At 51.7% G+C, this 16771-nt stretch overlaps 1 protein-coding gene across 1 annotated transcript in view; it reads left to right on the top strand.

The window, feature by feature from the left end:
* The window catches only part of STK11 (serine/threonine kinase 11), a 34068-nt gene that overhangs the window by 12749 nt on the left and 4548 nt on the right, over positions 1-16771 (top strand). The window contains exons 7-8 of the mRNA XM_064734534.1: positions 7357-7414; positions 14490-14683. Coding sequence (XP_064590604.1) covers positions 7357-7414; positions 14490-14683 — 252 coding nt within the window. The remainder of the gene's footprint in view (positions 1-7356; positions 7415-14489; positions 14684-16771) is intronic.

Raw genomic sequence — 16771 nt, forward strand, 5'->3', positions numbered from 1 at the left:
CTGCAGGATATTGGAGCAGTGCCAGGTGCCCAGTTTCACAGCAGGGCTGGGATAGGACCACAAGAACCAGGAGAGTGGCACTTTCTGGGGAGAAAGTTATGGGGTTTTTTGGGTTTTTTTTAATTCCCATCACTTATTGCAGCAGCTTGATGTTTAGTGCTTGAAGAGTCTTTACCTGTGAAAGCTGAGTCAGGCAGGGCAGCAGTTGTGCTGTGCAGCCTGGTGAGCCTCTGGCAGGAGCTGGGATGCAACTCCGACCTGTGGGAGAGCCTGACCAGCATTCCCAGTGCCTCCTCTCCAGCAGAACAGCCGAGTGGTGCAGCTGTGCTCCCCAGCCCTCAGCACAGGCTCATCCTCTCCTTTCTCCTCAGCTCTTTGTGAGCAATCAGCCCTTAGATTCAGGATGTTTGCAGATCCCCCGGGGCTGGGTGCAGGTCCCCAGCTCCTGGCTCAGTTCAGGTCCCCAGGCTCGGTGCAGAGCCCAGGGCTGGGTGCAGGGCCCTGGGCTCAGTGCACATGTCCTGGCTCGGTTCAGGACCCCGAGCTCAGTGCACATCCTCAGGCTTGGTGCAGGGCCCTGGACTCGGTGCAGGGCCCCAGCTTCTGGCTCAGTTCAGGTTCCCGGGCAGGGTGCAGGTTCCCTGGCTTGGTGCAGGACACCAGCTCCCCTGGCTGGGTGCAGGTCCCCTGGCTCAGTTCAGGCCCCAGCTCCTGGCTCGGTGCAGGTCTCTGGGCTTGGTTCAGGCCCCAGCCTTGGTGCAGAGCCTCTGGCCTGTTGCATGGCCCCAGCCCCGGGCTCGGTGCAGTGCCCCAGGCTTGGTGCCTGTCCCCTGGCTCGGTTCAGGGCCCCAGCTCCTGGCTCAGTGCAGGTCCCCAGGCTCGGTGCAGAGCCCTGGGCCTGTTGCACGGCCCCAGCTCCTGGCTCGGTTCAGATCCCCAGGCTCGGTGCAGGTCTCTGGGCTCGATTCAGGTCCCCAGGCTCGGTTCAGGCCCCAGCCTTGGTGCAGAGCCTCTGGCCCATTGCATGGCCCCAGCTCCTGGCTCGGTGCTGGTGCCCAGGCTCGGTTCAGGTCCCCGTGCTCGGTGCAGAGCCCTGGGCTCGTTGCACGGCCCCAGCTCCTGGCTGGGTTCATGTCCCTGGGCTCGGTGCCGGTCCCCAGGCTCGGTGCAGAGCCCTGGGCTCGTTGCATGGCCCCAGCTCCTGGCTGGGTTCATGTCCCTGGGCTCAGTGCCGGTCCCCAGGCTCGGTGCAGAGCCCCGGGACCATTGCACGGCCCCAGCTCCCGGCTCGGTTCAGGTCCCCGTGCTCGGTGCAGAGCCCCGGGCTCGTTGCACGGCCCCAGCTCCCGGCTCGGTGCAGAGCCCCGGGCTCGTTGCATGGCCCCAGCTCCTGGCTGGGTGCAGATCCCCAGGCTCTGTTCAGAGCCCCAGGCTCGATGCAGGTCCCCAGCTCCCGGCTCGGTTCAGGTCCCCGGGCTCGGTTCAGGCCCCAGCTCCTGGCTGGGTGCAGTGCCCCAGGCTCGGTGCAGAGCCCCTGGCCCTTTGCATGGCCCCAGCTCCTGGCTGGGTTCATGTCCCTCGGCTCAGTGCCAGTCCCCAGGCTCGGTGCAGAGCCCCAGGACCATTGCATGGCCCCAGCTCCCGGCTTGGTGCAGAGCCCCGGGCTCGTTGCACGGCCCCAGCTCCTGGCTCGGTGCAGAGCCCCGGGCTCGTTGCACGGCCCCAGCTCCTGGCTCGGTGCCGGCCGTGCTGGCGGCAGGTGGTGCTGTCAGTCCGAGCTCTTCCGCTGCCGCCACCGGGGCTCCCCCGGCCCCTCGGCACCGAGGAGCTGCCAGACCCCCGCAGCCCCCCTCAGAGGTTATTTTAGCTTCCCTGGCCCCGTGCCAATGATGAAATCAGTTATTTCCATGTGTTTCCAAAAGCATTAGCCAGCTTTAGCAGCTCTCCGAAGGCGTTACATAAGGCAGCGCTTCCAATGGCGCTCGGCACAGCCGGGATCTGCCTGAGCCTGACACAGAGGCTGCTCACGGCCTGATGTGCCTCACATTGTACCTGCCAGCCCCGGGGAACAGTGGCCTGAGCTCCGTGTGGCATTTGGCTCGTCACTGCTGACTCCAAACGTGGCCTTTTAATGAGCTGGGAATTGCCCAAATGCAGCAAACCCTGCACTCCTGTTGGTCCGGCAGCAGCTCTGCTAAAGCATCCAGCAGAACTCCTTGGAGGTTTGTGATCAGCCTCTCAGCTGCACTTAGTGCTTCCCCCAGGGAAAAGGAGTGTGGCAGTTTTCTCTTTTCCTCTGCTGAGGATATTGACAGCTAAAAATCTTGTGCTTCATTAGCACAATAACTCCCCTCCTAGTTCTCTTCCCACCCCTGCGTGAGAGCTGGAGCCAGAATTACCTACTCTTCCCTCTGCCTGATTTTACATGGCAGAGCCTTGAATCTTTGTCCATCTCTTACAGCCTGAGTCTCCTCCTGCATCCTCACTGCTGTCAGTTTGTTTATCTGCATCCTTTCTGTGCTTGTGCTCCACAGAGGTGGGAGCTGAGTGGGTTTGGCAAGGAGAGGAGCTTGCCTGGGAGGAGGTGACCAGACCCCTTTCTTTCAGGGCAGTGGGAAGCCCTAAGGATCCCTTTTCCTGTCCTCTCTCCCACCTGAGAACAGTCTTCTACCCCTCATTTTGCTGTGTACATTGCAAAAGCTGGCATAACCTTCTGATATTCCCCTTGCTTGGTGTGAGACACACTTTCCAGCAATCAACATGCCAGGTGGCCTCGAGAGGGATTAATTTTGGGGTGGGATTGCCCCAGCTCTGCCTGCTCTGGAGGCCTGAGCAGCTCCCCAGCATCTGCTGAAGCCCAGGGCTGAGCTGTGCAGCCGTGGCACCACGTAGCTATGGTGACAAACCTGGATGCTTTATTTAGTTCCTGCTTTTCCTCCAGAACATCTGCATTTCCTGGTGGGTGCCTGCTCCTCCTGCAGCAGGCTGGAGCTGAATCCATTGCCTGTGGATCACATACTGTGGGTGGCTGTGTTTGTGTGAGCAGCACAGACACCCCCCAGCTCAGCTCTGTCGCTCTGGTGCTTTTGTCTCATCTTTGTGTTGATTTGAAAGGCTCTAAAAGCCCTCACAGTGCCTGGTCTGGGTTTGAGTGAGGCAGAATTCAGTGCAGCAAAGTGCTCATTTCCTCTGTCTGCCAGGGCTGTGCTGACCACAGGCACCACAGCCAGGCTATGAAGCAAACACAAACACACTTTGTAAGGTTTTTTTGTTCTTCTGTTGACTACTTTTGTAGTGTGTCTTTACTTTTTCTTCCCCTTGAGCTTGTTCTTATCTTTGTTCCCTTTTTGCAGAACAGCAGAGTTTAGAGGACTTAAAGCTTCAGTGGTATTTAGCTTGTAAAGAGACTCGCATGACAGTATATCCTCCAGATTAGTTGGGATGCTGCTCCTCATTTTGTCTCCCTAATCAGGGATGAAGCTTTATTTGTACTCTTCAGGGATGGAAAGAAGGGCTGGTGCTGTTTTGTGTGTGCAGTCAGGAGAGATGTGTCAGGGCAGAAGGGTTTATAAATAGTCTTAAGGTTCTTCTGGCAGCATCTGCCCGTGGCTTATCAACTCCTGTGCACTTTGCTTCTGGACCAGAAAAATGCACAAGGTCAGCTTTCCTCCTCCTGGGCTGATAGACTTTTACTGGAAGAGGAAGCTCTGAGGCTGCAGCTCTGCATTAATCAGCATCTGGATTGATTTCCAGGCCCTGAGACCTGGCACATGGTGGCTGGATCCTCAGCAGTTTGTTTTGTCACTTGCACGACCTTCCCTTGTTGGGACAGTGAGAGGATGCATCCTGGTGACAGTGGGATGCTTTAATTCTGCTGTGGCAGGGATCCCCAGGGCTGTGTGTGCCCTTCCAGAGGCCTGGCCTAGATCACAGGCTCAAGATTTGCCTGCAGAGGGAGTTTGTGACCAGAGCAGCCAGCTGAGTGCAGGGAGAGGGAGAAGGTCCTGCCTCATTTACAGATTGGCCTCACGCTGCTTTTACAGTGCTTGTTAAATATTGATCCAAGTTGGAGACTGAAATGGAATCCAGGTTGAGCCTGTTAATTTTGCTGTTGGATTTCTTCCTGCTTCTCCAGTCCCACACCTGAGACTGCCCTGTGTTCTGAGCTCCAGGAATTCTGCCCTGGAGCTGTGCCTGTCCAGGATCACTGAGTGTGAGGAGGGGGTTGTGAGGAGCTCAGGGCAAATCCATGATCTCCAATTTCTGGGTTGGGCTGGGGGTTGTGAGGAGCTCAGGGCAAATCCATGATCTCCAATTTCTGGGTTGGGCTGGGGGTTGTGAGGAGCTCAGGGCAAATCCATGATCTCCAATTTCTGGGTTGGGCTGGGGGTTGTGAGGAGCTCAGGGCAGATCCATGATCTCCAATTTCTGGGTTGAGCTGGGGGTTGTGAGGAGCTCAGGGCAGATCCATGATCTCCAATTTCTGGGTTGGGCTGGGGGTTGTGAGGAGCTCAGGGCAGATCCATGATCTCCAATTTCTGAGTTGTCACTTGTGATTTGCAAGGATTTTGAAACTGTTGATGTGCTGCAGAGGACGTGATACCTCTGTCTGGGCACAGCTGTGTTGTCTGTTCTTATCAGTTTAATACCTGATAATTCTCAATGAGGGGATTTCATATTTTTAGGAATAATTTCCTCATGGAAAGGGTTGTCAGGCACCCAGTGAGGTTTGGATCCCCCATCCCTGAAGGTCTCCAAAGAACACCTGGCCACGACCCTCAGGGTGACAAATTAGCGATCAGCCCCAAGTTGAACTCAGTGATTCTGTGCCACCCCTGTGTGCACACAGCAAATCCTCTGGGAATTCTGGGGAGCAGAGCTCAGAGTTGGGCCTCCTGAAGCATTCCCTGGCACGAGCTGTCCCATCCCTGCTCGCAGATAAACTCCAGGGAAGTCTTTACCCTAAATGGCCGCGAGCGGCGGCGGCTGCGGGCGGGCGCTCCAGGATGACTTGCCTGGTGAATAGAACATGATGTTTTGTCTTGCTGAAGCCTCTCAGTGCAGGACTTGAGCCACAGAGCTGCCACAAGTGACTCAGAGCTGAATGTATGAATGTACATTTTCAGTGAGGACACTTTTCTTTCAGATGTTGCCCCAAATGTGGTCATTTTTCATTGAAGTAAAAATTCTTTTCGCTCGATTATTTGCTTTCTGCCTTTTTAATGGCTTCAGAGCAACAGCTCCCTGTGCTGTGGTTGTTTGTGACTTCTGCACTTTTAATCATTTACCTTCAGCTTCTTCTCCTGCTTGTACCAGTTTCATCTGGTAAATGCCTTCAATTTCAAAAACACCTTGAAGTGTGGTTTTTAAATAAATCAGTGGGGGGAGTGGGTGGTGTTCTGACTTCCTGTTTCTTATAACATGAATAAGAGAACCTAACCAATATTTGTCCCCTAATCTTCATGTGAGAGCTCTTTGCAGCCCTATTTCTTAAAAAGAAAAAAAAAAAAAAAGCCAACTCATTTGGGAAGCTCAGCTGTGAAACTGTCTGATCATCTTATTAATAGGTTCTTTAATTAGGTGTGGGATGGGTTTTTTTTCCTCTGAACTTCTTTCTTTTTCTGTAATGTGAGGAGAAATTCCATCTGAACGTGAGAAAACTCCTTTGCTGGAACAGGTTGCACTTGTGGGGAGGACGGGGGTGTTGTAGAATTTCCATCCTCAAAGACTCTCAAAACCCAGTCCAAATAACCCAAAAATGTGAGAAATTGGGCTCTGCCCTGTGACCTGGAGAGCTCTTCCTGGATTGCTTTAACTTCCTTCATGTGATGTCATGTGGATCAGCAGTGATCCCATCTGCCTTAAAGCTCTTAATGCTGTCACTAGCATGGATAAACCTTCCCAAATTGCCAGGGCAAAGTGTATTTTGGGTTCTGGAGGTGAAGTAACCTCAGTCTTTCCCCACTGTACTGTCCTATCCCCCCTCTTTGCCCAAGCCCTGATCTGATGTGAGGTGAGCAGACTGACAGGGAAGATGTTCTGGAGCAGTTTATGATATCACATGTGCTGTGGTGATTTATCTCTTCCATGACCTTTGAATTGTAGGTTCTCACCTCCAGGGCCCTTGCAGCTTTTTATTTTTACTAGGATGTGTCTTTCCAGCCCTCACTTCCCAAATGTCCACCCAGTTATCCCCCACCTTTGTGTTCTCAGTGTGTTCTTGTCCTGGCTCTCCCCAGCACTCTGCACTCTTTGCTCCTGTCCTGACTTTCTGAATTCCTGTTTGACAGTGAGTGCTGCTTCCCAAACTTTTCTGGTTGCTGGTGATGGGTTCCTCCTGTTCCAACCCATCTCCAAACCCTCATTCTTCATGCAACCTATTCAGGATTTCACAGTGCTTCAGGAGCAACAGATCACCCAGTAAAAGCAAAACTCCTTGTAGTGTTCAGCCATGAGGCTTTGTTAATGTTCAGGAGGTGAATATATTCCTGGAACCTTCACTGGAGAATATCTTGGATGCTGCTGGATGAAACTCTCAGGGTTCCATGGGCTCATTTCTGAAGAATATGACAAAATTTTCTCCTTCCCTTCTGTTGAGTTGTGAAGCTTTTGAAAGGCAGTGGAGCAGAGTGGGCATCCCAGGAGGCTGTTTAAGGAATCCACCTCCCTTTCTCCCAGAGAGAATAGGCATGAGCTGCTTTTCCTGTCCCTGCTCTGCTCACCACCCACCCCAGCTACCTCAGCAGATGATCTCAGAAATCCAATTCCTGGTTAGGGCACAGGGATGGGCATCAGGATTTTTTTTTTTTTTTTTTGTTGGTTCTCCCCTGGTGCACCTCAGAATAGAATTCCACTAGACCAGAGGAATTGGTCTAGTGATGATGATCAGCAGATGATCTCAGAAATCCAATTCCTGGCCAGGGCACAGGGATGGGCATCAGGATGATTTTTTTGTTGTTGTTTGTTCTCCCCTGCTGTATCTCAGAATAGAATTTCACTAGACCAGAGGATCTGGGACACTGTGGACATATGCTGTGCCTGGGGGTTTGGCTCTTCCATGGAGGAGGTTCAATGGAATTCTCTCTGAAATGCAAAAATCTTGATTGGAGCTGTGATTGAGGGCTGGACAAGCCTCAGTCCCTGCACTGGGAGGGAGGGAGGGATGGGCTGTACCTGCAGGTGGGACAGACTGGAACAGGTCAGCAATGGGATTGGCATTTTATGCTGAGTTTCCTGTGGCTGGTGGAGCAAATCCTGCCAGGACTGGGCACAGCATGGCTGTCAGGGAGGGAAGAGCAGAGCTTTGTGAGCTGAGAGTGCCTGTGATCACACCTGGACTTGTTTTCTTCTTTTCAGGAATGCTTGAATACGACCCAGCCAAGAGGTTCTCAATACAGCAGATAAGGCAGCACAAGTGAGTGTTCTCTTCCTGCTCCTCCTCTACCTGTGCTCCTGCTCTCACTTTCTGTTTTCCTTTTGACAGCAGACACATGCAAGTCACTACATCTCCTTCCTCCAGCTCTGCTGGGGCTCTGGCAAGCTCCACTTGGCTTTTTTCCTCCCATTAGAGCATCCGGTGGAGCACTGGAATTGCTAAGCAGTAAATAAGGAATATGTTGGAAGTCTGTTTGTGGCATGCCTGCTTCTGGATAATTAAGGGTTCTGGATAATTTTTTCCAGAGGGCCAGCAAGTCCTAATGGAGCAGAACAGGAGGTCCTGAAGGCTGTGTTATTATAGTAGGACTGTTCAGTAATGTGTGTTAGTTCTGGCCAGTCTGGGGACAGAAATATCCCCTGGTATTTGCTCCATATGGAGTCAGCATGTGGAAAAGCGTTCCAGGACAATAGGAAATATTTTTTTTTTCTTTCTCTTTAATATCACAGTCCTCCCTCCCCCATATCCTCCCCCATTTTCCGTGCCATAGTCAGGGGGGGAAATGCCCCGTTATCACTGAGGGGTTTTTTTTAAGGATCTGTTTGAACATGCAGGCTCTGAGCAGAGATTTCCTGGGCGGATAAAAGTACAAGAACAAAAAGCATCATGAGGCTGCTTCAATGCGGAGGCTGCATTAGCTTATCTGCTCTTGGAATGGGAAGTGCTTCTGAGGACAGGCAGAGCTGCCTCTGGACTGCAGCTGCTTGGCCCCTGAGCCTTCCCTGATCCTTTTGGGAGCTGTAAAAGCAAGGATGTGATCCAGGATGGTGCTGAGCCCACTCCATGCTGCAGGAACAGCGCTGCTTTCCTCTTGTGTTTTTGGAAAAGCAATGTGCTGTCAGGTGATGGTGCCCAAGGAGGCACAGCCAGGCCTGAAATGCACTGGGATTCTGCAGGGAGTGAATGGCACCAGCTCCAACAGGGATTTTAGGGATGAGGGTGCAAGCAGAGCTGGGGGGGGGCAGGCTTATGGAGCTTCCCAGGTGATTAATTAATTGTAAGGACTCTTTTGTAGTAGCCAAGCCCCATGCCTGGGTTGTTTCAGGGGCTCTGGGCACAGGCATCTCCCATTCAAAGCTGCCTTTCCCTCCCAGCACCAGTGGCCATGACCAGAGGGCACCAGCTTGCCATGCTTTATCAGGAAGCACTGCAAAGAAGCAGGAATTAATCTGTGGAGTCATCAGTAGGTGTTGAGAAAAGCACTAAAAGCACTTCCCTTCCTGTGGCTGCAGTGGCCACCCCTGAGCTCAGGAGCTGCCCTGGGCCCTCATGGGTCACTGCCAGGTGATTGAGCTGCTTCCCCAATTCCAGATTCTCCATTTTGCCCTCCTCCCACACGGCAGTGATTTTTTTGTGTCAGTGTTGCCCAGCTGGAAGCACAGAGGGGTCTCCAGAGATGCTGCCTGTAGTTAGAAAGCTGAAGAAACTGGAGCACAGGGCAGCCACCGAGCTCCTCAGCTGCTGTGCTGAGGTTTTTCATCCCACAGCACCAAGAGGGGCTGAGGAAAGGCTCTACCTGCAAACCAGGAGCATTTCTAAGGCTTAGGCTCTTAGTAGTTTTGTGTGAGCTTAGCCAGTGCTTTTTAACAGGCTTTTCTCCCCTATTGGTAATTGCCTCCTTCCTCCTGCTGTGGCATCTAGTAATTACATCAAGCACAGCAGAGCTTGTGGCCTGGGCCCTGGATGTGTCTGTCTAGCTTCTTTTTGTGCTAAAGAATCCAGAGCTTGGTTCTCCTGCCTTTTCTTTAAATAGAAGCTTAGCCCTGATGCTTAACCTGACCCTGTTTTTTTTTTTTTTTTTGTAAATGGAACACAGCAGTCAGGACAGCAGGCAGCCATTCAGGGATTGGGAAAGCACTTTAGTAAGGAGACATTTGATTTCTAGAACCCTTAGATTTCATCTATTGGGGTGAGTAAATCATTAATGATTGTGGGTTTCTCTACACTCCACCCTGCAAAAACATGTGCTAAGGACAGGAACTAAACCAGAAAAACATCAAGCAACTTCCCCAGGCTGCCCTGCTGGGCTGGATCCCATCTCAAACCAGAATCACCCCGTGCCTTTCTATGCTGCTGGAAGTCTCCTTTTATGTCTTTGAGCTGCTGTTCCTGGGGACTCACTCATATGGACAGAGAGGATCATCAAAGTGCTCTGAAAGCAGCAGGAGCAGCCCCTGGGCCCCAGGCAGGGGTTTTGCACTCAGGATGGTGTCAGGATGGTGGGAAGGGACAGTGGTCCCAAGGGAAGCATCACAGAGCTTGTGTGAGTGTCCCAGCATCCATCCTTCCCCACTTCCATCAAGTGTGAAGGCCCTTGCAGTGGGATCAGGGATAAAATCAGAGGCACTGAGAAAGCACCAAGGGAGCACAGGGTGCTGTTCCATAGGGAGCAGAGCTGCAGGAGGCAGGGAAGGAATCCAGGCAGCCCAGCAATGGTAATCCAGCCATTCCTCCCATCATTCCTGTCAGCTATTCCAAATGCTTTTGCCCCTGCAGCAGCAGAGGAATGCTGGAGGAAGAGTCTGCTGAGTTTCATCCCTGCCAGCTGCTTTCCTCCCTCCTCACTCCTGCAGCTGAACTGCATCAAACTCCTGTCTCTGCACTTTTACTGGAGTGGGACAAAGCAAAATGCTGCTCTGTTCAGCCCAGTCCATGCAGAGCAGACCTGGAGCTGGAAATGGAAATGAGTTCAACTTCTCCCAGCCTGTCATCTCAGAATTTAGGAACTGCCAGAAACCAACCCCTGAAGCAGCAGTGGAAGAGCCTGAAAACCTGCTTTCTCTGGAAGGATCTGAGTGGAATGATGTTCAGTGGAAAACCAGTGCTCATAGCTCAGCTCTGTGAATATTTGGTGCTCCTGGGATGGGGATTGTAGGGCAGGGAGGAAAAACTGCCAAGATCTCAGGAGTTCCAACCTCCTCCCTGTGGATTATCCACCACCTCCCCTCTGCCCTGTGCTTTTGCTGAAGGATTTCCTGCTCACACACTGCATTTTGTTACTAACTCACTGACCTGCTGCAGCACTTCAAGTGATGAAGTGGATGCAGAATTCTACCTCTGTCCCTTGTTTCCAAGGCAACCATCTTCCCTTCCCTCTCTACAAAGTGTCACACTTAATTTGTTCAGGCGCAGATCCCATTGCAGGAGTTCATAGCACGAGAGGGGAGGCACTTCCACTTTTTGGTTAGTGGAGGTGCAAATTAACCTCACTGCAGGCTGGGCTCTCCTCCTGGGGCTGCTGTGGGCTCTGGGATGCTGTGCTGTTCAAACCTGGGTGCCAAACCCCTTGGAAATCCCTGTGGTGCTGCTGAGGGCTCCTTTGCAGGGGCTGACTGTGCTGCTGGGCTGTGTTTGAGGGAGGGAGGGAGAGAGGCTTCTCTGAGCCTCTGCTGCTGCCTGTGCACTTGTGGGCTTTCCCCATCCCTTCTCTGTAGTGCCAGGACACAAAGAAGCATTCCTCTTCCTTCCTGAGGCACCTGGCTCAATTTGCATGGAAGGGATGTTTCCTTCTTTTACCCACCTTCTGCAAATCAGTTTTGTAACATTTTGTGTTAAAGGACTGAATCTCCAGAACTTCTTGCAGGAGTCTGAGCCATTGTCTGCTACCTTTGGTGCTACCCCCAGCCTGGAGGAGCTGCTGTTTTCATACTTTTGTTTGCTCTGAACCTGATTGAAGAGCTTGGACATCTCTTAATCCAGATCTCTGTTACCTTTGGTGCTGCTCTCAGCTGGGAGGAGCTGCTGTTTTCATACTTTTGTTTGTCCTGAACCTGATTGAAGAGCTTGGACATCTCTTGATCCAGCAAGATATATATATATATATATAGATATATATAGATATATAGATATATAGATATATATATATATATAAAAAATTTTGGTGCTGCTGGGATGGGGATTGTAGGGCAGGGAATTTGTGTGAGGAAATGTGATTGCAGGAACACTGCTGTGTGTGTGTGTTGCCTCTCCCTGGGACATTGTGTGCCTTCCACAATTGCCTGTGAGGGAGCTGAGCTAAACTGGAGCCCTGTTCATTGCTGCTTGTGGTGACAGTGACCTTCCAGGGAGCTCGAGGCCCTTACATGGCATCACAGGAGGTGGAGAATTGCTCATCCTGACCCTGGCTGGCAGGGCAGGGATCTGCAGCTTGGCATCTGCTCTCAGAGAAAGCCATCCCTGTGCAAACCAAGCCAAGTGCAATGTTTGTGACCCAAATGGGAAGTGAATAGCTGGGAGTGTTGGAAAGCTGCAGCTGTGCTTACAAGATTCTTATTTTAACCTTGCTTATACCAGGACTTGAAAAGAGCAGAGGGAGGACTTGTGATGGGAGATCTGAGCTTGGGAGCTGCAAACCAAACAGGCTCATTAAGCACTGGGCAACCCAGATTCCTTTTTTTCCTTCAGTCCTTGACCCCTGGTGTCTTATCTCCCTGTGCTTGATAGCAGCTGTCTGGCCACTTCTGCCTAGCAGGATCACAATTAACACTTGTGCTGCTGCTGCCTGGGGCTTCTGAGCTTTGCAGGCTCCTCAATGAGCTTGTGGAATAGGAAGAAATAATCCCTTACTACTGCTGCCTTCACTCTGAAGCATTTTAAGCCACTCCCAGCCCTTTGAAGCATAGAGCAGAGAGGAATCTGCTTCTTGCAGAGGGATGTTCTGCACAAGGGGCAATTCTGAGATGCAAAATTTTTTTCTTTGCCCTCAAGGTTAAAGCAGCTGCCACAAGCACCAGGTAACTGTGAGTGTGCCAGTGCAGTTGGCTCAGAAAACATCCCTGAAACTGGGAATAACTGGTGGAACACTCATCAGCAGTGCTCTGAGCCAGCCCATGTGTGGGGTTGTGGTGAGGGCAGGGTTGAGGAGAGGCTTTATCTCATGGCCATCACTGACCAGGAGCTGCTGCTCTCTGGCTCAGGCCAGTTCTGGAACTGGTTTCCAGTTCCAAAAGTCAGTGGTCCTCAGCTGAGGAGCAAATCTTCAGTGACAACCTCCAGCACCAGCACAGAAAGCAAAATGTCTGTCCCTGCTGGAAAATCCTTGCCAGCAAATACTCCACTACTCCATACAGAATTGCTCAAGGCTCCTTCCAAGAGGTCTTTGATTTTTCTTAGAACTTCAATGGATTTCTCTTTTCACTCTCTATCCTCATTACCATATATGCATATGCAAGTGTTTGAAATCACCTCCCAGAGGATGGAAGCATAATGACTGGAGTACAGTGATTCAGGTTTCTGCTGCTAATAAAAACCTATTTTTACTCTCCTGGTAAGTAGGACAGGAGGGAAGAGTGAGGCAGAGCTGAAATACAGCAAAATAAAAACACCAGTTGCCATAGACTTCCAGGCTTTTTTTTCCCTTTAAAATTCTCCTTTCAGCAGCCATCACTCTGATCTCATTTGTCCTGGATATTCCCTTCTCCTGAGGTCTCTGGTGTGGAGTTTGGATCCCTCAAGCCCCAGTGCCTCTGGCAAAATCAGCTGGTTGCTGGTGGTTCCTCTGGCCCTGTGCTGCTGATCCTGCCAGGCTGGAGCAGCCCAGGCTGGGTTTGCTGTCTTGGCAGTCATTTCCTCAATGAACACAGCCTCCAAGGAGGAGAAATGGATTGATCCCATTAGGAGAGCAGTGTGCCATGCACGTCACCAAGGAAGCCATCCATGGATCTGGGAAGGGCCCTGGGTCAGAGTTATGTTGTCCAGCAGCTGGGATGGGCTTTGTTTAATTCCTATAGTGCCCCTTCAGGAACTAGAGGTGACAGTTTTCAGATGAGATCTGAAGCAGTTTCTATCCCTCTTCCCAAACAACACCTTCCTCCCTGCAGACAAGAGGCTGCAAAACTCCATTGCTGCAGAGAAAAAACAGTTTTAAGATGCTAATGGTGAAGCAGTTTCTGGATGAGAATTCACCCCTCCCTTGAATCCTGCCTGATTTGTCCCAGTAGCTGCATTTCCATTTGTTTATCTCCTCACTCCTCTCCTTTCCCTGATAGTTTTGTTAGAATCCCACTTTTTTTTTAGGCCGGCTGTCAAAGCAGTGTAAGACTTAGAACAAAATGATAATTACAGCTCTGCGCAGGAGGTGCCTTCAGCCTTCCTTCCTGAAAGGAATTTGGAACTGGGGTGATAAAAACCAGATGGCTCAGGTTGGTGAGAGTTCTTGGGCTGGCTCAGGCCCTCCTCCGTGCTTGGAGGCCAGGAGTTTACAGGATGCCAACTGCAGGGTGGGAAGCATTTGTGTCCCATCAGGCTCATGTGGGCTGCAAAGTTGTGTTAGAGGTACCTGAGGCTGGAGAAACTTCTGCTCCCACCCACATTTAGGGGGTCATTGGGAGGGTGGAAGGCTCCAGCAGCCTTCCAGGAAACTTTGGGTGCCCACATGCAGCACTGGGAGATGTCCCAGACAGTCTGGAGTCAGAGTTGTGCTATGGGAGCACGATGAAAACCTAAGAGGTTTATCCCATCTGGCTCTGGGATGCTGCTGGAAGCAGCCTGCTGGATTCCTGATCTGATTAAGAACAGCTTTCAGATATCCTTTCCTGGCCAGATGGCAGCACAGGGTTTGGTGGTGATAGGAGTCCCTTGAGACAGGGGGGGATAAAAAGTATTCACATTTCTGCTGTGGCCTTGGTGCAAACTGGCTTTTAGAGGAAACTGCTGCAGTAAGTGCCCCTCTCAGGCTGAGATCTTTAAATTTGTGTCTGTTGGGCTGGATCAGCCTCAGCTTGAGGACAGGGGAAGTTCCTTCTGTCCTGCTTGCTTGGATAACAAAACTCAGGAGCTCTGGCAGCTCTGCTGGTTTGTTTTGACTTACAGGTATTTTGGGCTGGAGTTGGTGATGGAGAAAAAGGTCCTGAGCTTCCCTCTGTGCCTGTCCCTCTGTTCTGTCCTATCCCAGTGTGTCCCAATCCTGACACCTGCCCAGACCTTTTGTTTTCTCCTTACCTGGCACGGGTGGAACTCCCAGCTCTGAGTATCCAGGTGGGCTGGGGCCACCCTCACTGGAGAACTCCTGCATGCCTTGTGCACTGACCCAGCTCTGCCCTCGGGCTCTCTGCAGCTGGTTTAGGAAGAAACATGCTCAGGCAGAGGCGCTGGTGCCCATCCCTCCCAGCCCTGAGACAAAGGACAGGTGGAGGAGCATGACGGCGGTGCCTTACCTGGAGGATCTGCATGGCTACAATGAGGAAGAGGATGATGACTTGTATGACATTGAAGATGATATCATCTACACTCAGGACTTCACAGTACCAGGTAGGGGAGAAGTGGTTGTGAGGGATTTTTTTGGGGGGGTTTAAAGCTTTTTTAAGGAAAGGCCTTGAGGCGTGAATGATCCTTTCAGCAGAGGAGATTCTGGGTTGTGGAAGGGTGTGAGTGAGCCATGATGCTCCAGATTGCTCAGTCCTTGATTTGATCAATCAGGATGCCCATCCCAGTGCTACCCCTGTGCCAGCTTCCTCCCATCTCCCACCAACAGCTGCTGCTGAGCTCTGCTGCTCAGCACAGTTAATTCTTTGGACCAATTTTGCTGGAATGAGTTATTTGTGAGCAGAGCCCTGAAATGACTCTGCCTTCAGGGTATGTGGCACACCTGGGGGATCCCATGGTCCCAGGCTGGTCCTTGCCTTCTCCAGCTCCATTTCCATCCCAGCTGAGCAGGGTGAGCCCCATGCAGGCAGGTATCTGAGGTTAAGGATCACACTGGGAGCACTGACACCAAGAATTTCACCCTCCTCATACAAACAGCAGCGTTTAAACCCGAATCAGAGCTGTCATGGCAGATGACAGGCAAATCTTCCATGTTCTCTATGTAACTTGTGCTGTTTCAGAGGAATTAGAGACCTAAAGGATGAGAGGGGCTGCTGAGGTGGGATGTGCAGAGTTTGTGGTGGGCAGGAATCCCCTCAACACTCATGGGAGGAGCGGGGTGAGGAGGGTCCCAGCACAGACCCTCAGTGGGTTTGTGAGCCATTGCAGAGGTGGGGGCAGCTGCAGAGGGAATAAATGTGACTTTTTCCACCAAAATCTTCCTGCAGCATCCCTTTGAACCTGCCCAGTGATCCCATATTAAAATATAAATGAAAAGCCCCCGTGAACATGGGGGATGAGTTCAGCTGTGGCTCTGCTGGGCAGCCAGAGCAGGAGTGTGAGTGACTCATGGCTGGGGGTGGCTGTTGGGTTTGAGAGGGAGGGGGGAAAGAGGAAACCTCATTAAATCCTGTGTTCTTCAGAGGAAGAAGGGGCTTTGAGGAAGTGCTTTCATTTTTAAAGGGTTATTTAAAGATTCATGCAGCTCTGTGGGGAGATGTAAATGTTCCAAGCCCTTGGTTCAATCGGTGTTAAACATCCCATCCAGAGAGGATGGAGGAGAGGATGGCTGTGGCCTGGAGGCACAATCCTCTCCCCATCTTGTGCAGTGAAGGGATGTGGTCATCCTGGTCTTGCCTGGTGCTTTTGTGCTGCCTCAGGTCTAGAGGCTGAGCTCTGCTCTTTCCTGTCCTACATTAACCCCTCGTCTGCTGCAGCACCTGCTCCTCCTGCGTTTTTCACTCTGGGACTGGAAAACACAGCCAGGACTGGAGCTTCTGAGCCAAGCCTGGTGCTCAGGAAGCTGCATTCCTGGCTGCTCACCGTGCCTGTGTGCTCAGTCTGACAAACAGCAATTCAAAGCCTCTTTGCTGTGTTATTTTGAAACCTTTTTTGGTGCCTGAATGAGCTGGATGCGGAGCCATTAAGAATGTGAGGGGTGGCAGAGACGAGCAGGGATGAGCAGCCGCGTTGCTGGTTCCTCTCTCAGCTCTGCCTTTATTTATATTATTTTTAGCCCTGCTGGTGGTGAGGGTGAGGTGGGCAGGAGCTGCTCGGGCAGACACAGCGCTGGGTCAGCGGTTCCGCGGGGGCAGCAGTTGCCAAGACTTCAGCCCGTGCTGAATTTTTATTTTCATTAATTTGAACGTCAGCAACTGTCATTGGTGAAGGAGGTAAAATTAGCTCACGATTCACCTCCCTCCTTGATATCCATAATAGACTCCCGGGACTGTGCTTTTGAAGCAGGGGAAGGAGGGGAGGAGGGAAGAGTCACACAAAAGACAAGTGAGCTGTTTGGATAGATTCTTTTTCCCTCCCCAGTCAGAAATGTTAATTGACTTGGCCCGAGTTCAGCCGAGGGAGGGGAAGGAGAAGTGCTCAGCTTTGCTCTGAATGGGGTTGTTTGAGGCTCTGCAGTTGTGCTGGTGGGATGGAGGGATGGCATGAAAAACCTGGAGCTCTGGGGTGCTGCAGCCTGACCCATGGGAGCCCCATGCCTGGAGGCTCTGGTCCCATGTTTCTCTTCTAGAACTT

The sequence above is a fragment of the Zonotrichia leucophrys genome, chromosome 28 (genome assembly GCF_028769735.1).
Source record: "Zonotrichia leucophrys gambelii isolate GWCS_2022_RI chromosome 28, RI_Zleu_2.0, whole genome shotgun sequence".
In the NCBI taxonomy this organism is placed as follows: domain Eukaryota; kingdom Metazoa; phylum Chordata; class Aves; order Passeriformes; family Passerellidae; genus Zonotrichia; species Zonotrichia leucophrys.